Here is a 25,831-nt window from a genome sequence, read left to right as displayed (position 1 = left end):
AACTAGAACTGCCTAAAAGTGGTGCATTACTAACGTAACGTCAAGTAGGAAATAATAATAAAAAAACATCCAGCTTACATTCTAGTGTTGATGGTTTTGTTGATCACCACTGACTTTCCGCTGGGGTCCACGTTGTGATCCATGCCAAAGTAGGCAGCTACGCGATGCAGCAGCATCCGGTGGTAAGACGTCATGGGGGGGAACTTTCTCTTCTGGGTGCTACAAGCAGAAACGGGGAAAACAAGCCGAGGTTATCGTTACAGAAAAGATACGACTGGAAGCTTTCAGGTTCTGGAAACATTCAAAATAATCGTGGCAGCAACCAATGGAAGATTGGTTTACTTTAACTGCACCAATTGTTATTCTTGGGCCAGTTCTGGCTTCAGATTTTTCTCCCAACGTTCAGAGTCAGGTTTGAGGTCCTGAATGCATCACTTTAAGCTCGACAGCCATTTGGTTTTAGATTAATAATGAAAATGGAACCAAACAACCCTCTTATTTACTCCAAAAAACAGATTTAACAAACTGCTGCATCACATTTTCTGCCAGGCAAGAAGACATGCTGTGATAATTGTAGTTTGGATTAAGAGGACATATTCATGTGAGATAAGGCGACAAATCGGTTGATTAATCGGTGCAATGAAGCAAATTAAATTATCAGCTAAAAGATAAAGAAAAAAGATCAACATTGACCAATCAATTGGTCAGAATTTGCACATTTTTACATAACTATGATGCCATGAGATGACTTATTCCATTCTGAAATGGTGTGATAAACTGAACTGAATTAGGAACTCCCTCTATTGATGCATTTATAGACTAAAAATAAAAAGCTAGAACTTTTCTGAGTTGAATAAAACCCAGATTAAGGTCAGGGAGACAATGTTGTTCTTCCTTGATTTTCTGATTTATTCAAAACTTCCACCTCCATCAAAGAACCTCAAGCTTTTATTTCTCTCATGTGTTTTAGTTTGAAGAGAAAAATCTTTCAAAGGACTCCTGCTGAGTCAGCCTGGAAAAGCCTGTTCAGTGCATTTGTTGTTAAATAATAATAAAACAAAGAAGTTATATCTTACTCATTATTGCTGATGAAATCCAAGATGTCCTGTTCCAACTTTAGTAGCATGATTCGATCCCTGAGAGGAAGAGGACACAATGCATTATGTAAACTTTCAATACTATTAAATTTCTAAACAAATAGAAACGGCACAGAAAATGTTATATAATCCATCTATGCGTGACAAAATTATTGAGTTTGTAAAACTAATTTGACCAAAAGATAAACACTAAAAACATTCAGTCCAACACCTAAAAGGCATCTATAATAAATAAATTAAATACTAACTAAATGCTGCACAATTTGGAATCGACTTTTATACTTTCAATTTAATCCAAATAAATTCCAATTCAATAGTTATATCCCAAATAACGTTTGGAAATCCAGTAAAGTACAATTTCCAGTTTTACCATTTTGAAGTTACAATGAAATGCATCATTTACGGTCCATTTAAATATTTGCTTTACACAAAAATCCATAATCTCTTCAACCGCTTTACATTTTTCAGGCATTTTATCTAACAGACAAACACAAATTTTAAAATAATTACAACAGAAACCACTGGACCATTACATCCATATGTGGGCCTTACCTACATTTTAATTCAGCCCCTTTAAATCTGCTACCCAAAAATAAAATGTGATCCAATTCAATCTAAAACATAAAACAGCTAAACAGTTTGTTTAGCTTAAATTAATTTATGATCCAATTCAGACCTTTTTTAATATAATTAAATATTAGCTTCTACGCCATCAGCTCTAAATTGTCACATCTCTCCTTAAAATATTAAATTTATTATTTAATAAATTGCCATGTTGAACTTCTGGGTTACAAAGTCTCCTGTAAAGTGGATTCTGCTTGGATTTATGGCTCCCATGATGCTTTGTTAAAAGTACGAAGAGGAACATTAAGTTATAGCCAAGGGGAATTCACTCACTGCTGCAATCGCAGCAAAGTGAATTGACTTCACTGGAGACAATTAGGATTTTAAATGCTTCTGTAAGCGGATCATTAGACACTACAGATGAACTCCTTAATGCGGGGGAAGAGATTCTGCCGCTTCTTACCTGGGGTTGCTCTTCAGCGTGTTGACGAGGAACTCGTGGAGGTCTATGCCGGTGGAGTCAGTGTAGTCCTGACTAGAATCTAACCAGGAAGGACACAACGTACATCATTTCTCTAAATTAGTTTCTAATAAGTGTTAACTTCCACTACTAATGAGACATCTTTGGCTAAAACGGGATTAACTCCAGAGCAAAAACTTTTCAGGGGGGGAAAAAAGAAAAAAAGGAGGGCTGCTTCTTGGAGTCGAACGCTGTCAGAACAGCCGTTTAAGAAAGCGACGTTCCCAGTGAAGGAACATGCCTCGGCGGGACCCATCGGAGGGAGTTAAGGGACGACAGAGCTCGTTCCCGTCTGTGGGCGTCTGCTTTCTATAATTGGAGGCTGCCTCATCAGCGGTGTTGCTCCACAGAGGGAAGCAGACACCTTTCCGCGCCTGTGGGAATCCATATAATTGCTTCGCACCTTGAGCTTTTTGGCAATTAACTGAATAGCACCAATTATCAGTCCATAATGAGATATCGCTTAAAAAAAAAAGAGGAGACGAGCTTTTGGACAAACTGGAGGGACAGAGAGCTAAAAAGAAATGTTTAGGACTGGTGTTACCCCCGGTGACGAGGCAAAAGGATATAATTATTAGAAGGCTGTAATTTGCCAGAGTGACACAGATTGTGATTAGTATCATTAAGGCTCTCGGCTTGGTCTCAATGCCACTGAATCTTATCAATAGCAAAAAAACTTATATCTACGTATGGCATCCAATTCTGGACAGGAAGTAAAGCGCATGGATTATTTTTGGCTCTTTTTTCCAAGTGAGCAATGTTTATAAATGAGGTCCCAGGTGGCGGCGATGTAAGGAAATCAAAGGCGTTAATGGAAACTGTTTTCCTGAGTTCAGTCGTGGCGCGTCTTTATCAGGTAGTGGGAATGTAAAACCAGATGTGCACCAGTTCCCACCTGCATCTTTACAGATGTGCAAATTCTGCACAATTCGGACAAGTTGAACGATACAAGCATCAATAAGTGTTTAAAAGTTACTAGAAAAACATTTCTTGTTAGCAAAACTAGTTGAAGTCGATGAACAGTGATTTTTAACGAATGGAACTCACTACCACAAAACATTAAAGTACTGAAAATATAATATACAAATAATTTCTTTTAAGAGATGTGTGTGTTTGTGTATTTATGATTGTATAAATGTTACTGTGCATGTGTGTTTTATGTGCGTCACAGTATATTACAAAATAGACATAATTTTAAATGAAGGTTTAAATTTTTATCATGTATGGAAATATTTACATATTTTAAACTAAAGACTTTCTTTAAAAGTGATGGAAAATGGAATGTGTTACTTTAAATCTTCATCTGTCAATTTTATGTAAATTGAAACCAGGAGGAAAATTAAAAGTTTATTAACCATTTCTCATTAATAAAGCAGTTTTGGTATAAAAAGCTGCAGCACGATAAAGTGTGCTTCTGTCACAAGTTGAACTGTATCACATATCAAATGTAGCTTTGTTAATAAACGTGTAATTAATCTGAGTCATTTTTAAAAGCAATAGTTTTAAGAAAGGAACTTTTTTTTTTTTTTTAAATGGCTTTAAAATAAGACATTAAAATAAATGATTTTTCAGTGAAACTTGTTCATCTGTGGGTATTTACATGGAAAAGCACAGAGCTAAGTACGGAGGAGGAGGAGTAATGCTGTGGGCCAGTTTCTCAATTTTTTTTAAACTTATTTTTGCCCTTAAACGCTAAAACTTCAGATTGGTGTGAAAGGAAGACATAATCTTCCAAAGAAAGACGTTCAAGTTCTGGTTTCTTTTCATTCTTTACCTCTTGAGAGCATTTTTCTCGGCGCCTTCTCCGGTTTGTCCACCTTGTCGCAGCCGGCTTCTTTCTCGGCTTGGTCTTTCGCGCCGCGCTCCTCGTTTTCAAAGGCCGGAGGGGGGAGGAGTCCATCCTGCTGGGGGAAGAAAGAAATTAAATTCCTGCCGACGTCCGTTTTACAAGGTCAGCTCTTTGTGTGAAAGCATGGCTTTGATTTAAACACTCGGATAAACTAAAAATACCTCCCAAACTGAGAGTGCAGCGGTGTCAACGTTTTTCCAAGAGCGTCAAACGCAAAACGTGACCCCCAAGGTCTGCTCTGTATGACAGACAAGGCCTTAATTTGAAAAGGAGGCATTCAATAAGAGCGTGATCTTGCCTCCGGTTCTGGGTTAATTAGACGACGGCATGTGCTACAGAAGCCTCGGCGAGACACTCAAACTCCTGGTTTATCACTGAAACAAGCGATAATGCGCCTGCGTCCGCGCATTCCAAATTGCTATGGCAATTAATCTTCAGATTAGCTTGTTTTTATTAAAATCACCTGAATAATACATGAATCTGGAGCCTAAAATTAAACGCTGCAGATTTCAGTCCAGAAAATCCGACAGAACGACGGGGAGGGGGGGTTAGCCGTAATCCTGCGAAAAAATTCAGAGAATCGGGAGGAAAATCTTTTTCTGCAAAAGATGGCCTCAGTTTGACTCGAGACGGGCTCCTCTTTGCCGCACGCTTGCTTTTCGATTCGGAGCTGTATCTGATTTGCTTTTCAGGCACTTTGACAAAAGCTGAAAGGGAAAAAAGCTGAGAGGTTCCCGCTGCACTGTAAGTGGATTAAGCACAAGTCTGGGAAGTTAACATCAGAGAGTCTCTGGGAGGCTGCGTGTGTGGCGTAAAGGAAAAGGAAAAAAAAAGTGAATGAACCTAGTGGTGGGAGAGCAGATCATAACAGAAAAGAAAAAAAAAGGTCAGGAGTTTGATCCCTGTAACAGCTGCGCAGCAAGATAATGAGATGCTGCAGAACGTATATGAAAATGTAATATGCAAATGAGCGATGTGACTGACTAATTGCCTGTGTGAGACTTGGAGAGCTTTGGAAGTGACAGCAAGTTTGTGCGCGCTCGTCAAAGCAGAGGATTTTTTTTCTCCCCTTCCCCTCCTCTCATTCTCTCTCTCTCCAGGCGAGAAGCGCTGATGTTTGCTACTTAATGCCACCCTCCGCATCGGCGTGGAAACCGCCAGGCTGATGTGCAGCTGTTGCGAGCTGCCTCATTTGTTTCCTGACATCCATTTTACCTCGAGATAAAGGGAAAAACAGCGGGAAAATGATGGTCCTGCGAGTGTGTAATGAGCATGCTGTCAAGTCTGAAACAAAAAAGGTATGGCAAGCATTCAGAAGCCCCCCTGTTCCTCCCACAGCCGACTACTATGGTTCAGGGATCGGAGCTGACAACCAGGTTTCTCAGGACTCGGACAGCCTGTAAGCCCTTTGTTAGCTCCTACTTGACGGAGGAGACAGTAATGTGAAGTGGTGAACAATGGAAAACCTTCAGATGTGAAGATCTTAGAAGACTGATAGAGAATCAGCGCTCACGGAGCTGGATTTGTACTCCACTAATATTTCTCTCTCTCCTCCTTTATTGCGTTACCTCAACCCTCTAGGTTAGTTTGCCGCAGAAGGAGTTTCGACCAATAACAGAAACGGGTGGAGGAGGGGTGAGGGGAATATAAGGAGTGTTCAATTAAAGCGCTCCACAGCTCTCTGTAGCTGACGTGCGGAAATTGTAATTTCCCCGACATGATTGATGGCAGTAATACAGGACGTCGTGTGAGTGCAGACGACGCGAGACTGTAGCGGGAATACCGCCGCGCCCTCCGGTCACGGGGCGCGCTGCGCTGCTGCTTTGAGACACCACGGGACGGGACTCACCTGTGTGGAAATGTGTGTGCGGGGAGTTGTGCAGAGCGGCGTGTAATGGGAGAAGTTTGATCGGCGGCAAGGTGGGGGGAGGCTGAACTTCGCCTGGAGAAACGGCGTAAATGTGGCATCGATTTGGAGGGGTAACGGCCGGCGAGGCGAGCCGCTGGAGCCCGACGCTCTTTAGTTTTGATGATGCTATGGTTTCATAAAGTGGCCGCAGACGGGTATTTAATCATAGCTGTCAGACAAAGGCTGCTAATCAAGCGTCAGAGGTCTATCTGGCCGGTTTTAATGAGCCGAAATAAATTCATGATCCAAGGTCAGCACTTTTGACGTAGGCTGGGGTTTATAATAAAATATCTGTAAGGTGTAAGAACTTCCAATGATCTGACTGACCTGTGGACACCTTTAAAACTCAATTTATTTGAGCACCTTTTGATTTCATTTCAGCATTTTGGGTGTTTGGTTTGATTGGTGATCAAAATTGCAACATTTGTCCCACTTTCAGGTGGTGCGGTTCTCTTTTGCACTGCGCTGCGTCAAAGAATCCAAACTCATTGAAAAATCTTTTCCCCCCACGCCTGTGGTGGCGCTGCATCAAGAACTACTGAAGGAAATGAAACAAAAACATCAGAACAACAAATGAGCGCAACTTCCTTCTTCACAAAAAAACAAAAATGGACTGGCTTCAGATTTTTGCAGTTGCAGGTTTTTCTTTTGTCCTTGGTAAAAGACCATAAGATATTTTCATGCTAGCGCTAGTTAGTGTTTGTTTTGGTTGCATTTACCCAGAATGCCCTGTGCTACTGTCCACTTCCTGCTTTTGGAGCGATCTCCGGTCTACTTGCAGTTAAACATGCATTCGAGCCGCACCAGAATTCACTTCAGCAACCCGAGACCGAGGTTTGTATGCAGACCAGTTTACTTCTTAGATCTTCATTTGAATTCAATTACCTCCCCAAATAAACCCGACTCTAGAGTTTGATAAAAACAGACTAAACAGGCTAAGTTTTCAAGTACTAACATTTGTATGCAAATAAATTAATGATAAAAATAAGGCTCAGAAATTGCAGGGTATTAACTTGTTAATGTGAAGATCTGACAAGTAGCAGCACAATCCAGCGCCATCTCTGGTCTAGAGTCATCAGATCTTTCCCATTGGTTACGGTTTGATCATTTTGACTGTAATTTTTGCAAAATAAAGCCTAGCTGATCAGGACCTTAGTAACCACAATGCTTAAACCTATTACCACAAAGACCATCAGCTTTTTAAAAACCTTTGGGTATTCAAAATCAACTTGGGCATATTTTCTAAATTCAGGCCAAGTGTTAAGGAAGTCAACACTCTGAATCAAGGTGTGGAGGTTCTTTTCTTTTAGTCAAAATTATGAAAAGTCAAAAATGACCAAAAGTCTCTTAGAGGGATGCATAACGTCTGAAATTACTCAGATATTGGTGCATAATCACAGAACCATCAAAAGTTTTGGTTGAAAATGGTCAACAGAGTGGTAAGAATCGTGTTGAGGAATAAGAAGTCAAGAAATTGAAGTGACTCAAGCATGAAGCAACCAGGAAGCCATTATTTCCCAGTTCTGTCGTAGTCCAGAACTGCAACCTACCTGGATAGCTAGAAGTACAAGATGTTCAGAGCTCAGAGACGTGGGCAAGGCAAGGAATCTTGAAACCCAACCATCACTGAACAAGACACATCAGATGACGTGTCTAAGCTGAGCCAAGAAATATCTGGAGACAGATTTTTCAAGGGTTTTATGGACGAAATGAGAATCCTTGACAGACTTTCCAAGCTGAAATTCAAACGTCACTGGATACGATTCAAATTAGCTGGGTTTACCCATGCCACATATTGGGTTTGAGTATGAGGTTGTGAAAAAAAATATACGAGTAGTGATGAGTACCAGAGATACTGTATGACTGGTAAAATCAAAACCCTCCCAAACAAATGCTCGGAACAACATCTATAGCAACATCTATATAGAATATAGATATTGAGGAAAATGTTTACCTGAGGTGCAGCAGAAGGTTCAGGAATAGGGAGAGGAAAGGATTCTTCGCACACTGCCAGGCTCCGCACCAGCTTTAGCCTGGTACTGGACTAATGGGGGGAAGGATGCAGGTAGGTGGGCACAGTTAGAAACCATGCACACACAAATGCATCAATATTGCGGATCAATGACGAACGATGGTCCACAGCTGCAAGCAAAACGCACTTTTCAGCGAGCGAATGTTTTGACTGATCCATGAGCTGCCAAAATTGAAAAAGAAAATTGAATTTCAAGGGAGAAATCAAAGAGGCGAGCTCAAAAAAGCGTCCAAACTAATCTCCCTGTGCATCTCAACATATAGCTGTGCAAAGGATCTCCAGGCATCTGCGGCAGCACACACAGACGTCTTGACAGGAAACAGGTGTACGGCTTCAAACGTGGAGAAAATGAACGCCATCCAAACGCACATGAGACAGGATGAAGCATCCTACAACATGCACGGTTCAAGCGAGTCATACCTTGGAGTACTTCACTGGCTGTCCAGAGGTGAGAGATGGGGGGGGGAAACAAGTGCACAAAAAACACACAATAAAACACAAACCACACAAAGTTTGAAGGCGAACGGAGGGGCTGTTACTTCAGGAAGTGAAGGATTTCTGAATTATACATGAATGCCCCAGATTTCCACAAAAAGGCTTCGAGTGACTTAAACAATTTTGACAGGCAAAAAACGAAGGGATGTAATGCTTTTTTTATGCCTCTGTCAAGAACAAAGACATTAAGAGCGCGAAAAAACTAAATTAAGTGACACTTATCTGTGAAATTAAAATTTAAATTATCTTTGAAATATTACATCTCTAAGTGCAAAAGAAAATTTGCCCCAACATTTTAAAGCGATCAGATTCTGTGTCCGTACTGCATGATGCTGCCACCACCACATTTCAAAATGGAGATGGCGTTCAAGGTGATGCGCTGTGTTTGTTTTTTTTCACTTGTTTTTGAAGAAAGAAAGAAAATAAATGCACATTAGGGCTGAAAAATCAAGTAATTGAAATAATTATCAACTTCTTTGCTGGGCCTTTAACTGGAGAATAAAGGCCCAGGGTTTCCCCCAGTGTATTATAAGCCTGGCAGGCCACCAGGCTTTACTTGTGCCTCCACAAAAGCTTAGCATGGCTGTTTTTTTTGTTGTTTTTTTTTAAAAGTCGTTTTAAAATGTTTGCATTTTAAAGACTTTATTAGTGTTTACATATTCATCTTCCAATCTTTCAATAACATAATTATCAAGTGAAATTTTCAAATTTCCTGTTAACTAAAAACTTTAACTCAAAAATACAACGGGGTGCTGGATGAATGACTGCCCTAGCACCCAAACACCAGGTTTTCCCAGGGAAACCTTGAAGGCCATTTGTGCCAGTTTTTTTTATTTATTTGATTAGTCAGAATAATCGATAACTAAAGTAATAGTCAGAGCCGTAAAGCACATTTCCTCTTTCTTTGGCGGGTGAGGTAATATTTGAAGACACTAAACTCCCTTCAGGTGTTTGGCTGCGAGACATTTGGATCAGTGTTTGTGCGCAGCTGCCATGCGAAGCAAACGCTCCCGTTTGGGATGAGATGCAACACAGGCCACCCATCGGTGTGCGAGACAGCTTTATGCGCTGCTGCCTCTCTGTGTGCGTCTCTGAGAAAACAGAAGGCGACTCAGCGGCACGCAGGAGAGTGGAAGGCAGAGAGAGGGCCTCTGCTTCCTAATCCCAACATGGATCCTTACACACACACTCCTCTGTCCTCCCACTTGTCCTCTAAAAAAAAAAAAAAAAAAAAATCAAAAAGGACAACCCCTCCTCCTCTCCATCGACGAGCTCGAGGGGCAAATAACACCTATAAAAAATTGAAATGGGCTGCTGTTCGCCTGTGACCTGCCGCGCCCCGCTCTATATCAGGTGATACGGATGCAAGGGAGGGCAGGGGAGCGGGCTGGGACTGTGAGCGCACCGCTACACCGGCTAATTGAGCGGTGTGGGGCCGGAGGGGAATGAACAATGCCGGCAGGAAATAAAGGAATGGGGGGGGGGGGGGGGGGGGGAAGAGGGAAAAGGCTGAAGTCAGCAAAAGTGGGGCGCGCGCCCGGCCACCTGCCCCGCCGCGAAGGACGGAGCAGGACAGCTCGGGGCAGATGGCGACAAAGTCATTCCGATGTACCTCCAGTGCTACCTTCCTACAACCATCTCCTTGTTTGAATTGCTCCTATATTTCTCCCACTGTGAAAGCCTGAGGCGGTTAAACCGACGCAGCTGTGCAAAGAAACGGGAACTGGTTCACGAGCTGCTGGAGAGGTCAGACACGAGCAGACCGCTGGGGTTTCTTACGCTTTCTATCAAGTTACATCCACAAACCATAGTTGTAAAGTATGTGGTTAAAAAACAAAAGATGAATAAAAAGGAAGTGTGCTGGATATTTCAACACCTACAAACGGAGATTTTTCCCCCAAAATATTTTCAATTGGACAATTACAATATATTAATATTAAGGCTGCAGCCATATAAAAACGTGATATTGTGATGGCTGATATGTGATATTGTATATATTTCGGTACTATTTTGACACTTTGGGAAAAAAATAAACAGACTGACAATATATAAAGTAAATATGGGTTGTTCAATCGACCCAGTTTATTTATCAGACCGATGCCGATATGTTACCGATGTCGGTCCAAGAATATCGTACATCTCTAATTAATATTATAATCAGAAACCTGTATAACTGTAAAATGGAAGGAAAAGAACATTTTCATCTTTTTTTTCACTTCTTCCCAAATATTTCCAAATCAACTTATTTTTGGATTATTCCAACACGTCAATATGGTTGATCCAAATCACTCCATTAGTGTGGTAGCCCAAATAGTCTTGGGATCATCTGGTCAGAGTGTGCTATATTATTACTATTCACTTATTTGAGTTAGTCTATCGCATAAAAACAGCCAAAAAATATATTCCAGTTTGTGGTTTTAATGCTACAAAATGTGAATGTTTGGACTTCCTTGCTAGAAAACAACTAGTTAATCCTGCCACCTCTGCGACATTTCCCTGCAATTAATCAAATTAACTGGAAAATGAACAATTTCCCCCACTTTAACATCCTAGCTTTGTTTTGCCATAATACTACAGACGCCTTTTCGCCGTCCTCCTGTAATTCCCCTCCCCGCCTCACAACCTCTCCGCCCATCTGCCTTCCCCTCCGCTCTCTCCTGCTGCTCCCCCACATGCTGGTGTCATTCTGTTCCTCAGGGTTACAAAGAAGCAGGAAGTTGGTAGATAAGCCAGGATTTGAGCTCCCGATTATCTGCCTGCCTGACTCTCTCTCGCTCTCCCCGCCGTCTCCAACCACAAGGCCAGATTGGCCTGAATCCTATTTTTAGGCTGTAGCCAGAGAGAGACGATTGTTTTTGCCTTTAGTGTATTTTGGCTCTTTGAAAACACTTAAGAGGGATTTCACGTCGTTTTACAGGGGGATTTTTTTTTGTGTCGGGGAGGGGATTTAGTTGTCCAACTCAGTCGGCTCCGGTTTTAATTTGGGAAATCAAATTAACAAGTGCAAATTTCATGAAGTCCCAGTGCACAGTGTTCCAGTGACATACACCTAATTAATTAGCAGTTTTACTGAAAGTGATCTCAGCTGTCCTGAATCCCCAATAGATCATTCCTTTAGTGTCCTGATCTTTCACAATTGATTCGCAGCAGGTGCACGTCATTGAATGTCACCGACTGACCTTAGCAGTTAAGAAAGGCAGAGTCGAGGCCCTCGTTATTATCTCAGATTGTCAAAGATTACAATTTTCAGAAATGATTATTTTTTTCCCCCCCCACTTTCTTCGCCGGGGAAAAGCTTGAATGCCGCAGGTGACAGGAGATCCCCCCGGGCGGTGAGGGGGGAAGTGGAGGGTTTTGACGTTGACAGCTCCTGAGTTTTCATGGAAATGAGCGCGGAGAAGGAGTCAAAATGTTTGCCGAGGCTGTCATGTGTCCCCGGCTGCTGGGAGACTTTCTCAAAGTGACATCTGCTTTCACACTAGTGCTCAATCATGTCATGTACGAAGGCGCCGGCCACCGTGCTTTCCCGGCGCCTCGCTCGGCTCCGGCGTAGCTCATTACCTGAATGTCCTTCTTGTTGTTGCCGCCATGTCCTTCCTGGCTGCCATGGCTCTGGTCGCGAACCTCGGGCTTGGCGGCGTTGTCTCTGGCGGGTGACGCGGTGTCCTCAGGAACCTTCATTGTTTCAGCATCCGCAATATCGGACATTCTCATTGCAAAGTCTTACTGGGAGATGCTGGCGAATACTGGGAACCTAGGAGACGGGAACAAGACGCTGTTAAAGGTAGTTTCCCCTTGAACCGGTAATATTTGTTTAAGCTAATTGTTGTTAGCACAAAACAGTATACGCTAGAGTTTGCCAACCTTCAATATGATGAACAAAAATGTTTTTAAAATGCAGTGAACTTTCTAACGGAGATGCACCGATCAGGTGGACTGACCAGCCAATTCCAGTTTTGGTTGGTTCAGAAACACATTCAGACTCTTGTGTTTAATTTCTACAATTAAAAGCAACAACAAATCCAACAGATAAGTGATCGATGGTCCAAAAATTAGCCAATTATTTCAACATTTAAACTTCATCAGCGAGAGCTGAGATGGAAAATATTTTGATTATTGTCCACCTGACCGGTGCAGCATTCATCTTTTGCTGAACCAACTTTTCTTTTATAGTTTACAGTGAGCAGTCTCAATTACAAAGAAACTCAGGAAATAATAAATGCTCGTTTAAATAATGAAAAAAAAAAAAAAAAACAGCACTATTTTTCTTCATCAAAATGGAAACTACTCAGAAATGTAACTTTTAATTTTTTATCATGAAATGTATCCAAACAGCCTGGTCCCATTTTATTCACTTATCACACTTTAACATGTTTTGCTTCGAGTTTAGTGAAATTGAGATACATGTACGAGACATCGAATGCATAAATAGGGATCATTTTGTTATTTCATTAATTTTATTTTTGCCAACGAACCTGCAGCAAAAGTTGTTTTTTTTAACTGTCAATTTGTTACAGTTCACCAAAAGAAAAATTTGAAATTCACACTTCTGCATCAGCTGGTAAAAACTGAATCGGTGCAAGTTTCCCCTCAGCATCAGGCTCTGCAGAAAGAAAATGTGTCAATTAATTTGATGCCATAGCGGCAGACTATGAAGTGATAAATTAAATTATTCATATGAAATCAGCCCCACAGTGGAAACATCTGTTCTCCGTCGGTCCACATGTTTGTTCCCATTTACTTATGGGTGTTTACGCTGCTGTTCTAGTAGCATCTTAAAAAAAACCCAAAAAAAAACAGAGCTGCAGTTCTGCCGGAGTAATGTTTAACACATCTCTGCCACACAAGAGGCTTTTGATTTGACCTCCAGCTTGAGTTTTCATTGCTGGATTAACAAAAGTGTTATCGGTGTTATTAATGGTTTTCCCCCTGAATGGAATCCAGACTAAATTAGCGACGCCTGCTTTTGACAAGCAAGAAAGTTTCTAACAACAAGGTCGCCGCTGCAGAGGGAAGAACAAAGAAGAGGGAGGCCGCTGATGTCACCAGCACAGTCTGTGGTCATCAGTCACTACTTATTCTTCACAGGCTCACGGCTTTGCAGCTGTTCAGCTTCAGACAATGGACATGACTGGACGACACGCCGCAGGCGGACAGTTTCCCTGTGTGAGAAAATTGATTTGGATGCTGGTGTGTGTTAGCGAGGCATTTGGAAATCAGCTCTTTTGAAAAGGATTTTCCTTTTACAAAGCAAAAATGGCTCTAAGTAGTTAGTTTTCAAAATCTTGTTGAGAAGACAAAAAAATAAAAAATACAGAAGCGATTGAAATTTTCTATGGAAAATAAAAGGAGCGCCACCTAGCCATCTTATTAAGGTAACGCTGTTCAAAAGCAACAGCTAGCAGGTTTGAGGGAACCGACCGCAGCCTGGTTGAATAAATATATAGACCAACATATTTCAGGACACTAGCCTATTATTGCTTTAAAACATATATAGCATTTTGTGGAATAAGCACTTAAACAAGAATTACATTTAAACGTTTGTATTTTTGCATCATTGAATGTACCAAACCAAAAAAATTAATAAAAAAGTCATCCATCTTCTGAATAGTAAAGAATGAGTAAATTACAAAAAAAAAAATATATATATATATATATATATATATATATATATATATGTTCTTGCTAAAGCCATTAGCATTAAAATGAATAAAAGGAAAATATTAAATTGATAAATTAAAGCTTCTAATGCTACCATTCCTGCCACAATGCCTAGCAACAATTGCAACAAGAAAAATGATAATTCTATATTTTTGTTTTACTTTTATGTAAAAATTTCCCCTAGCTCATCATATCTTCTAAATGTACTAATAGTGTCTGTCATAACAATTAGGAACTACTTAAATAATTTCAAGTAATTCCGTCAGCTGCTCTGATATTTCGCCAGTAGAAGACGTCGAGCTTTAAACTCAGCAGGGTTTCCAAAAAGAACAACATGGCCGCTGATTAGCCAGCAGAAAACGCCTTGCGCCGTTCTCGGACTCGCATTTGATTCCTCCGTGCAACACCACGACCTTCCCCTTTTGTTGAAGTCCTGGTGTGAGCTCATCCTGCTGATCTGCTCTTTTAGTGCCGGCCCCATGCAGGGGAGAACATACACACAGATGCACAAAAGGGGAGGGCAGACATCTGGTACATGAGAGCTATGATTAATAGGTTAATTAGAAATGGTGCTCTTCAGAGTCACTTTGCACATTAGAACCCAATTCACACATGAAAGCGCTTACGTTGCGCTTTGATGCGTACGTGATCCTGCTGAGTGTGTGTGTCATCCGGCCTTCAACCAATCAGAAGGACCCTTAACCCATTTGGGTGTCACTGATCAGAGTCATTTCCCTATCTGATGGCTGAGCAGCAAAGCGGCTGGATAGGACTTGATTGTTTTATCTCTTCCCCCCCAAAAGAGCTGAGCTGGCGAGTGGGACTGCCCGCCTTCACAGAGGCGGTATCCAATTCCTCTATGTCAGTGTAATTGACTTCTTCCGAGGGCTCTCTGGAGCGCCTCTGCCAACGCGCGCGCAATGCTAACCCGGTGCCACCAGAGGCTAAGAGGTTAGCTGAAATTTGCCGCGGCGCTCCAGAGTCAGATGTTGAAATTCAATGACCTGTCAGAGGTTTTGACAAAAGCAGCGCCGGCTTGCTGCTTTACATTATTTTTACATTCTGAAGAAAGAAACAAAAAAACAGCTCAATACTCTAGAGCGTGGCACGCGTTGCTGAATATTTAGAGTCTGCCATTGACACTTTGATGAGTGAAGTCTCTGGAGTTGAAAATTTGCAACACTGGACAGATATTTTTGAGAGCAGGGCTCGTGATGGATTGCCATTTTGTCCCTCGCCGAATACTTCATTTCTCCGAACGCGTTTTATCAGGGGAGAAGAGCATTACACTAAATTTGGCTTCAGGTGTTTGATGTATTCGCATTTCGCCGTCTCGTCTCTCCCGGCTGTGGTAATTGCAGTGCAGGCCTGTTTAGAATCCCTGATGTTCTGACTGCATAAGTAATACGGATCATTATCTGGTCCGCAGCGTTGCATTAAGGAATTTAGCGAGCGGCGAGCTGATCTCTCATGAGTGAGGACTGAAAGGAGACTTCGCCATGATTTCTTTTAAACATGAAAGTATACACATTTATGGGCTCCTGCAGCTCTGTAATGATGCATTATGGATGATGAACCCGCTGCCTGTGTGGATCATTCTTAGATTTGAGCCAATCGAGTGTGTCAAGAGTACATGATGTGCTTGATCTGAAGTAGTTTGATTCGTCATACTTACCTTAGAACACTTTATATAGTCAACCGCCTGCCATTTTTTATTTGTCCTTTAGAAAGCGTAGAGTGCACTCAAGAATTGCATAACTGTCTGTTCTACTTTGCAATAGGCTTTTGGTGATATTTCACTTTTAAACCTCCTCTGGACACGCAATGTTAGTCCTAAAACAAATCTTTTAAACACTTCTCCTTGTGCCAACAAGCAGTGATGGGTTGGAACAATTTTATAAGGTTTTCGATCATGATTCAAAGCTGCAGTGAATCATGATCGAAAACCTTCGATCATGATATCTTTCTAGATATCTGCTCAAACTATCACAATTTCCTGACAGTGACAAAAAAACAACTGATCAGAAACAGGAGGAGGGTCTTAGAGCTGCCAATCAACCTCAGGAACAACTTATTGCTACAGGAAAAGTATTTATCCATCATCACTGGTGGCCATGTTAACTAGCCTGAGTGTACTAAAGTGTGAAGACCTGCCTCCTGGCTCTGATTGGTTGTTTCTGACAGAGCTGTGTTTTTCTGCAGATAGCAGTAGGACAACAAGGTGGTAAAGGAGCACTGCAAACTTAAAAAAAAAGAAGGCTGCTTGTTTGTTTCTAATACTTAGACAAAAGTCCTATTTTTCATTTAGTAATTCTTTTAGTCACACCAACAGAGACAAGGTGCATAAAATAAGGCAGCAGCACTTTCTCAATTTGTTGTCGGCTGTTATTCATGTGATGAAATGACGAGGTGCTTTTACTGATTTGAGTGACTTCACATAATGCAGCATGCCAGAACCCTATCAGCCTTACATTTCTGCCATATTGCGTAAAAAGTTCTCCAATATCTCACTTGATGCGCTGCTGGAGTTTACATGAATGGTCTAAACTGCTGATGCAGAGGAGAAGGCGGCCTTCTTTTATTATTATTAATGTGAACAGTGTCTCAATAATTAAATGCCGTCACTCACACACAGTGATGATGACACCAATATGCGTATTTCATCTCAGATCACTGGTTTAACTCAAGCGCTCTGATCACAAACTGGTTGGTGGGCATTGTTCGTGGTTTTATGGAAATTAGATGAATTTGTTCAGGTTCTGAAGCAGCAGGGCAGCTAAGGACTATCACACAACTGCCACAGACAGAGAGACAGACTTCTGTGTTCATTTTGGTCAAAATCTGATCAAGGCTATCTCACTTTCCTATTGGTGAATCCTGATTACTGGCCTCAAATGATGCAAATGAGGCCTGAAGTGTTTTAGATGTCGATTAGGTTTTTTTTTGTGACCTTCTCAATGGGCCTTTTGTGAGATTTTAGGACTAATTGTGAATAATTCTGTGGTTTTACAGACTCATAGATGTCAGTTCTGGACAGTTCCTGAAATTCTTGAGAATATGGTAGTATCTGTGTTGCTTTTTGAGATCTTTTAGACTACTTCATGTTGTCTGGCAGGTTCTGTTTAAGTGACTTTATTGGTTCTAAAGGGGGAGGCAGAATCAGCCGTGGGTGTGCCTCGTCAAACTGAACAAAAATGCTGTGACATTTACTTTTAAAGGTTGGTTTGGGTTAGCATTTCCCTCAAAAATAGCTTTTAAAGACATTTGAGTCAAGGTATGAAGATGAGCTTTCTTCTAAAAATAAACTAATTTTAGTGAGGTCATCCTAACTAACTGACTGGTCTTGTATGAGTGAAATAAGGAGCACACCTACTTGTTGTGTAGCCAGTGGTGGATGCAGCTGTTGCCGAGCCTTCCGATGCCCTCCAAGACTTCTTTGCCCATGTCTGCTTCAGCTGCTCTGCACAGCGAGCGGGGCCTCCGACACCCTCATGACCCCTGCCGACCTGCAACCGAGAACGACGAGGGAGGGAAGGGAGGGGTTAGTGTCGGGGTGCTGGAGTCAGAGGTCAGCCGCAGCGCTGTCACCGAGTTCAGGCGGACTGACAGCGGTCAGGGTGTCAGCAGCTCTGGAGGATTCGCGTGTCGGAGGCGGGAGGAAAAGGGAAAAGTGGTGGCGAGTGTTTATTTCTGGGCCTGTGCGTGCCGCCGCACCATAAATAATGGATGAGCACAGAGATTGGGGAGCGCTGCCGAGGCAACAGGAGAAGGCCCCCCCTGCCAACCTTGGAAAAACCAAGCATGCAGACATTCAGAAAGCAATGGGTAAAGATAACATTACTGCCAGTGGGTGGCACATAAATTTCATTTTGTCTAGCAGACAATATCTCTTCCTTTTCACATCCAACAATGCGCTGGCAGAGGGAGGCAGACATCTGGGACCAACAGAATGAGTGGAGACGCACCAATCAGGTTGTTCTGGACGATACGGATTTGTTGTAGGGAATAAAAGACGAAAGGAAAAACAATTCTCCAGGTTCTGTGATAGGAAGGAAATTAAGATTAAAAAACGGAGGGTTTACTACATTTTTACCAGCAATCAATCTATTAAATACGTCTCTAAACTTTACTTGATTTTTACTGTTAAACTCAGAAAAACAGGACTGATGTAAACATTGTTTGCAAACAAAACGACAAGAATTTAATTAGATGCAATAAATGAACAGGAAACTTTTGCAGTTTCCACCTTTAGTCAATTGTCAAATATGTAATTTATTAACACTGCTCAACATTTGTGTTACAAAAGTTTGACGTTATGACTAGAAACGTACCAACAGAGATCAGAATCTGCTTAGCCGTGATCACTGACCCCTCCCACTTCCCCACTTCCCTCTCTCTATTGGTTAAGTGCATCAAAAACATAACCTACCATCATTCACAACCCAAACACAAACCAACATGAACACTGAAGCAAAATTAATTAAAAAAACTCAAGCATAAGGGACGTCTTTTAATGTGTAAATGGGAATAATCCGATTTAATAGGAATGAACCGATCTGAAAATTACACCACCTGCATTGCTTTTCTGCTCTAACTAAACACTCCCATAATCCTGTGCTGCATCGGCATCACGTGACTTGAACATGTGACCAACCCCCTTCCAACCCAAAACACCAACAGCAACAAGATGGAAGTAAACATTGGTCACTAATATCTGCCCAGTTTTACTTATTGGACTGATAGTTACACGCTAAAAAATGATTCATATTGACCCAGTTTTGCTTACTTCTGATTAAAAGTGGTGGATCTGTCACAAACATCAGATTAAGGGTGAAACAAATCAAATCTATTTTATTGCCGTTTACAATACATCGTAGTCTAATAAACCCCAGAAGCGAATGAATAAATGAATTGTTCCAGCTCATCATCAGAATCCCTACATTTATATTCTCCTTTCTTGGCCTCCGTCTGCGTGGCCGATCTCCATCTCGGCATGTTCCTGATCTTTATGCAAACCCCCCTCCTCCCAAAACTACGCCAGAATAAAGAGCCCCACCCCCTTTGTAGGTGCTCCATCATTGGAAAGCACCTAGCACTTCCTAAAAACTACCTAGAGTGGGAAACTGTATGCACTCTTGCGTTGCAATGTGAAGTAATGTCAGCTGTGTCTGAAATGGAAATATGTTGAAACCTTTTTTCCTGCGTTACTGCGCCGTCCTACATCACTTAAGAGTGTGAAAGTCCTTCCGACAGCGGCGCGGTCAAGTCTGACTGCCGGCGCTCCAGGTTTTCTGAGCAGACGGTGCAGCCTAGGCTTAGCCGGATGGCTGCAGGACTTCACACTGAGCCTCTTTGTGTGTGTGTGTGTGTGTGTGTGTGTGTGTGTGTGTGTGTGTGTGTGTGTGTTTAATAATGTACCCCAATCCCCTTGTTTAAAAAAAAAAATTTTTGACACACAAGACAAGGAAGCAGGGAAGCATCTCCCCCCGTTTGACAGGAGATCAACAGCTCCCAACAAGCTCTCGCGCTGCAAAAGCCTACTCACAATCTCACGCGGAGGTGAACTTGTAGCGGAGGCGCGCTGTCTGCCACAGCGCCGTCTGGCATTGTGCTGGGGCTGACAGGGAGTGGCTCGTTGGTATTAAAATCACCGCAGAGTGCAGCACCCTTAAAGAGGCACCGCTCGGTGTCACGCCGGCAGCCTTGCGCAACAGCGAGATGCGTCAAAAACTCTGCTATCCAGTTAAACGCGCATTCGTGGCCGCATTGAAATGCAAATATGCACGATGCGGCCAATATAAAAATGATTAATTGCAATCTGAAAGGAGATAAATCATGCCCAAGGAGCGGTGGGTCTGGCCGCCGTGCAGCGTCGGGGTCAAATTTGGTTTGTAATTTGGTGCGAGTGCAGCCATCAGCTGAGCTAAATTAATCAAACACCAGGGCTCTTCTGTTCAACTACAAAACTAGTGAGAAATTTCTCCATCACTCTGAAGAGCTCAAGAGCCTCTTGCACACTCCACTACTTATTTTCCTTCCCCACTGCACATCTCTCTCTCTCCTCTAAGAGCTGACCTTTCCCTCCCACACCTCCGCTTCTCCCTGCTCTTTTCTGCTCAGCTATGCGTGGATCGGAGGCGATAACCAGCTCCGCTTGAGCTGGAGGACCCTCGATACCCTTCCTCTATCTGCCCTGATTCTATTCTCAGTGGAGAGCGAAAAGGTGAGTTGATAAAAGAAAGAACAGGAGGGTAGAAAGGAGTGAGCCTTAACCTTTGTGAGCAAAACAGTCGGGCGTGATAAAGAAGAGAGAGAGAAAAAAGGGAGGAAAATAACTCAACAGGAGGAGATTGATTCAGTAGATTGGTATGAGAAACAACAAGCGACTTTTTAAACAAACTTTACATTCAACCACCAGAAATTCAACAAAGAAAAACCTTACATTTTTCATAGACTGCCCCTTTAAAAGTGCAGATGCCCCAATCAGGAGTTCCTCTAGCTGATACTGATTTCAGGATTTCTTTGAGGTTTGATCAGGACTCTTTTGTATTAAAGCATAAAATAAATAGGAAAAATATCCTTTGATAAAGGCAGCAGTTCTGAATAATAGAAAAAAAGTACATTAAACCAAATTAAGTCCCCAACTGTTTTCTGATTTCTATTCAACTCAAAAAGTTCAAAATACAAGTTTCCTGAATCATTCATAAACAAAAAACAGGCAGATTTTCTTCATTTTGATGCATTTAACCAAATATTCACCAATTAGAACAGCTTGAGTGAAAACTGACCAGCTCTGATCTCTGACCGCTTCACAGGGTGTATATCAAAAACCACAACAACAAAAAAAAAAAAAAATTTTCAGAGTAACGTGGCTTCTGCAGATTGCATGACGCGGACCAAGACTAATAAAATCAGGGCTCAAATAAACAGTTAATTAGCTTCCTAATGCTGGTTTGCAGACGTGGCGCTGCAATAAAATTGATTTCGGCGTTTTGCCTAACTGAGTAACTAATCTCCCATTTTCCGACCATTTCTGCTAATTGCAACGCAAAGGAAAAGCGCCAACTGGGGAGAAACGATTAGGGTAGAGCTGGGGAAATGGTATCACTTTCATACTCGGCTCTCTTCAGTTTCAGAGCGACTCAGCCAAAGGGAAACTTGTTCGTAATAGGGGTTGTGGGGGAAACGGGCCCAAATGAGCCCCTAATTGTGCTGCTCGCTCTGCCTTCAGGTTGCATCTTGCAGCAAAGGTGCAGGCAGCCCTAATAAATTAAATCCACAGCAGAGCATGTAGGTAATCCATTATCTATCCCATAACAGAGCTTCCAGGGAATATCAATCTGGGCAATTAGAGCAGAAACAATAAACAGAAAAAAAAAACCTGACATGCAAGTCTAGCAGTTTTTAACCCCACAGAGCTCTTCGGAGACGAGAAGAGAGAGTCATTAAAAGTCAATTTGCAGACAACACCTGCAGAACAAACATGGGAAAACCAGGAGAGACACGAGGATGAGCTTGGCTGCGGAACAATGCAGAGCGAAGCCTCTTATTTGCTGATCTTGGTTAATTATCCTGCTAATGGAAAGCAGATGCACCCGCTTGCAAACTAGCCAAGAAATTTCAATGCGCCAGAGTGAATAAAAAAAACAAAACACCACAACACCAATGCTTCACTCTGCACAAACCAGCAACTTATACAGCCGATCAAAATAAATTTTTGGCAAAAACTTGGAAGTTGGCAAGAAGAAGGATGACACAGAAATGTTTGCGTCAAGTAAAGCATGCAAGGTCAATATCTGAGCCTGGCAGGTCATACCTGCGTGCCCGGCAGCTCTGCCCTCCATCCCGTCTGCCGTGCAACCGTTTAGTTTCCATCGTACGGGAGGCGCAATCTGCTGGAGAGGAGGCTGGAGTCGCCTCCCAGCCGCCTGCTGCCTCCTGCACTCCTGCTCGACTGAGTGCGAGCAGAAGACGGAGGAGAGGAGAGTGTAGTGGGAGACAACGAGGGGAGGAGTGGGCGTCACAAAGAGAGAGAGCAGGGAGGGACGGAGGGAGGGAGGAAGAGCACAAGTCTACCTGCCACAACCCATCAAGCCAGCCAGCCTTGGAGACAGAGCCAAATCAACAGCTGGCCCGTGTGATGTCAGAGCGCCAGCAGCCAGTCGCTGTAGCCGAGGGCCGGCCGGAGATACGGAGCGCCGACTGAACCAAAGTCGCTACCTAAATGGGGCTCTTCATTAGCTACTCTGCTTTAAGATGGGGGTGGGAGGCAGAGAGAGGAGGTGGAGGCGAGGCCAGCCGGGGACATGGGATGGATTGAAGGAGACTTAGAGGAAGAAAAGGGGAGAAACCGTCAGGGTGGGAGGAGAGAGAGGCAGGCGGAGAAAAAGAGGCAACGGGAAAGCAAAAAGGACAAGGAGATGTAGTGAGCCAGCTAGGTGCGCCACGACCAGGTGGAGAGTCGATGGGGAGGCGTTGGCTGCTGCGCGGCCGAGCTGTTCCGTGGGCTACCTTCCCATTAAAGCTGGCACCCTGCTTTTCCACACTCAGACAGCCAACACCTGAAATGCAACACCCCCACATTTCCTCTAAATCTACATTTAAATATAGGAAAATTAAAAGAAAGCCGATTGCTTATTGTGTGGGAAAAAACAAATATGCGCAGCGGCGAAAGCAGCTCCACTTCCCTAAGCGTTCTCGTCGGTGACTTACTGACAAGCTGTCAAAAGACGTGGCGAGTCACAAACAGGTCCAAGTCTAGACTGCCATGATGTGATTGTTTTCGTCCCTTTCAGCCACGCCGACTTTAACGGCGAAACACAGTGGGCGGAAAAAGTTCCTGCTGTCACTTAGCAACCGACATCCAGGCTGCGACAAACGATCCGATCCAACCCTGCCTCGTAATTGTACCTTTCGTTATGCCAGGTCTCGGAAGAATTTATTATTGGGCTTTCTTAATCCCGTGAAAAGGTCAGCAATTGGACAAACAATTTATGGACAGGCGGATGAATTATTTAATGGGCCTAGCTCCCCTCACACAACCAAATATTAGAGCCAGGAGATATCCCCCCCCTTCCTCCAAGGGAGGCGATGAATAATTTAGTCATCAGGGGCCACATCTTTGGTGAAAGCTATTACACGGCAACCTCAACCTCAATATGTGATAATGTCATCGGCGGTAAATTCGCTCTAACCTGCGGAATGAGTGGTCAACCCAGCCGCGGCAGCAACGGGTTGGGCGGCCACGGGGCAAAGCTGTTGGGGCAAGCGATTATTAGCATTTATTTCAAGCTTTAGCAGGGGCTGTTCTACAGATTGCACACAATCACAGGAGGCCATTTGAGCTATGATTTAGCACATTTTAATAGTGCACTCAACATGGGTGGAATAATTGCTTATATTGATGCCACTTGTGGTAAAATATCTTCAGTGAATGCTATATACAGTGCTGGTGGTGCAATAAAAATGATCCCATCATGACGCTTAGCCTCATTGGTGGCAACTCTTGGGCTCTTATAGCCGTCTCTGTCAATTTCTGCAAACTCAATGAGGCAATAATTATCAGGGTTGGTGCATCTGCTTGATAGCAATTATAGCTTCCTTTTTAAGCAAGTATAAATTTGGGTTATTGGATTTTTGATTTATGGCCCATGAAGAGGATAAAGATTCACTTTAAGCCACCTTTTACTGGCCAACATTAAAATGATGTCTGTAATGAAGCTGTACTAATCTGTCTTTTATTTTTTTAAGACTTACAGATACGACTAACTCCACAAACTCTGGTTCACTTCTAAATTCAAATGTGAGCAATAAGCTTCTATAGGTCTGTGGCTGCAAGGTTTCCCCCCAGAAAACTTGCTAAGCCCGGTGGTTGGGCGCTTGGGCAGTCATTCATCCAGCATCCCGTCATGTTTTTGAGTTACATTTTTTTTAAAGTTGACAGGAAATTTGAAAATATCACTTGATAATTAAGTGCTATTGGAAGATAAACAATGCTAAGCCTGATGGGGGCAGAATTAAAGCCTGGTTGCCTGCCAGGAAAATAATACACTGGGGGAAACCAAAGGTTGCTATTCAGGCGCTATTCCCGAAAATAATAACAGATAAGCAATAGTAATGGTTTTTATGCTTAAAAACTAGAATCTTTGTTTATAATTTGAGAATCTCTGTTTCTAAAAGGTTATGGTTTCTAAGAATAGTTCAACAACACTCCTCCCTGAACTGTTGCTGCACACTACCAGTCAGATGGCTGAAAGAAGGTGCGTCCCAATCCCCCTCCCCCACCAAATATTTTACGTATTCAAACCAAAACAACAAAGATCACCATTACAGTACAACACACAAAACTTAATATTTAATGCATTAAATCATTTTTGTTTATTTTTATTGGCCAATGCCTACACCCTATTTGTATTTGGTCGTCCCTCTAGGTTATATTTCTGATTCCTTCACCTGTTCAAAAAACAAGTTGTTAATGCTCACTTTCTAATTAAGTAGTCAATTACTGCTGTTATGCTACACATAAAGGCTGATCCAAAACAGCAATTTCAACACCACCAACCTCCATTAAATCCCATGACAATTACATTTTCTCTCTGTCCTGAACAAGTTAAAAGAAACACAGATTTGTATGAGGTTTTCTTTCCCTGTATAGGTGTGTGACAACATTTCGGGGAACGTAGCATCTGTCCAAGCAGCTAAAAAGGTTAAGTACAGCCATATTTCTGAAACGGACTCAAACAGCAATGCAGCAACTAAGGAGGGAGACAGAGTCGAAGCAGGCCTAAAAGTTGCTGAAATATAATATATTATTTCATAACTGCAGTTTGGTTTTCCAGAAGGAATGTCAATATAGTTCATCACCGTTTTGGACACGTGTGCAATTTTAGTTTCGAGGTGTTTCTTTCATATACAGCGTGCACCATTTTGGCGTTGGTGGATGTCGGGGCTAAGCTAACGATCCTTACCTGGCACCGCGGCGTGCTAACGGCCAAACACCGGCGCCCTGAGGTGTCACACAGCACACACTAGACCTGCTTCTTGCTAACCAGCTCCGGTTTCAGGACTTTATAATGATATAAATATATCATTATTAACAACTAAAGTGTGTGGCAGGATGCTGTAGGTATCTTTTAATGTTGCCTTACCCGCTTTGGTTTACACTCGGTGAAGCAGCCGTTGTTCCCTACCGATGGTGAAGTAGCTACTGTTTGTGGCGGAGTAAAGGAGGATCCAGCGGCCAGCAAGCTGCCTGTGCGTCAGTTCCTCACGCTGCACACGCACGTTGTTCAAAATATGTCACGTCTTGCCGTAAAACAAGTTTTGCTTTCTTTTTTTCCCTCACTTACAGTATGGTAGCAAGCGTGGAGTGGACGTATCTTTTTTTTTTCTAATAACGTCACTTGTTTCGAATTTTTTTAAAAAGTGAATGGAAGTTGCTTACAGTTTTCAGTTGAGCTGTGTCGTAAGAAGATACTTTACGACGGCAGTGACGTAAACGGAGTGTGAGTTGAAGCTACCGCGAAACTGTTTCGCTTGAGTCCACACATTTACTGCAACGTTTTGTTTTACTTTTTAATCGAGAAAGCCAATAATGTTGTCTTAAGCCTGGTAAGTTATGTAATCGAAGAATTGCTTGTAAACCACCCTTTAGAAATCTTTTAGAGCTCGGCTTGACTTGCAGAACTGAATATATATATGTAAA

The 25,831-nt window shown here is 42.4% G+C and overlaps 2 protein-coding genes across 16 annotated transcripts in view; one reads left to right on the top strand and one right to left on the bottom strand.

Annotated features, from left to right (window-relative positions):
• The window catches only part of r3hdm1 (R3H domain containing 1), a 41,243-nt gene extending 15,829 nt beyond the window's left edge, over positions 1-25,414 (bottom strand). For 2 of the 12 annotated variants that reach the window (XM_017310580.2, XM_017310590.2), the window contains exons 1-9: positions 21,944-22,318; positions 17,501-17,633; positions 12,028-12,220; positions 8,392-8,409; positions 7,894-7,983; positions 3,956-4,085; positions 2,125-2,203; positions 1,077-1,136; positions 79-219 (exon numbers count right to left, since the gene is read on the bottom strand). In XM_017310580.2, coding sequence (XP_017166069.2) covers positions 79-219; positions 1,077-1,136; positions 2,125-2,203; positions 3,956-4,085; positions 7,894-7,983; positions 8,392-8,409; positions 12,028-12,180 — 671 coding nt within the window. In that variant the 5' untranslated portion in view covers positions 12,181-12,220; positions 17,501-17,633; positions 21,944-22,318. Of the gene's footprint in view, positions 1-78; positions 220-1,076; positions 1,137-2,124; positions 2,204-3,955; positions 4,086-7,893; positions 7,984-8,391; positions 8,410-12,027; positions 12,221-17,496; positions 17,634-21,943; positions 22,323-25,274 lie in introns of those variants that run through there. The other 10 variants (XM_017310585.2, XM_017310589.2, XM_017310586.2 and 7 more) reach the window with 10 other exon arrangements.
• Positions 19,965-25,831, top strand: part of zranb3 (zinc finger, RAN-binding domain containing 3) — a 99,280-nt gene continuing 93,413 nt past the window's right edge. For 2 of the 4 annotated variants that reach the window (XM_008428541.3, XM_008428547.3), the window contains exon 1: positions 25,491-25,737. The gene's annotated coding sequence lies outside the window, so the exon portion shown is untranslated. Of the gene's footprint in view, positions 20,351-25,115; positions 25,249-25,490; positions 25,738-25,831 lie in introns of those variants that run through there. The other 2 variants (XM_081617066.1, XM_081617064.1) reach the window with 2 other exon arrangements.

The sequence above is a fragment of the Poecilia reticulata genome, chromosome 2, assembly GCF_904066995.2.
Source record: "Poecilia reticulata chromosome 2, P_reticulata-male-v2, whole genome shotgun sequence".
NCBI lineage: Eukaryota > Metazoa > Chordata > Actinopteri > Cyprinodontiformes > Poeciliidae > Poecilia > Poecilia reticulata.
The sequence above is the reverse complement of the archived record's forward strand: the minus strand, read 5'-3'. Positions and strand labels throughout refer to the sequence as shown.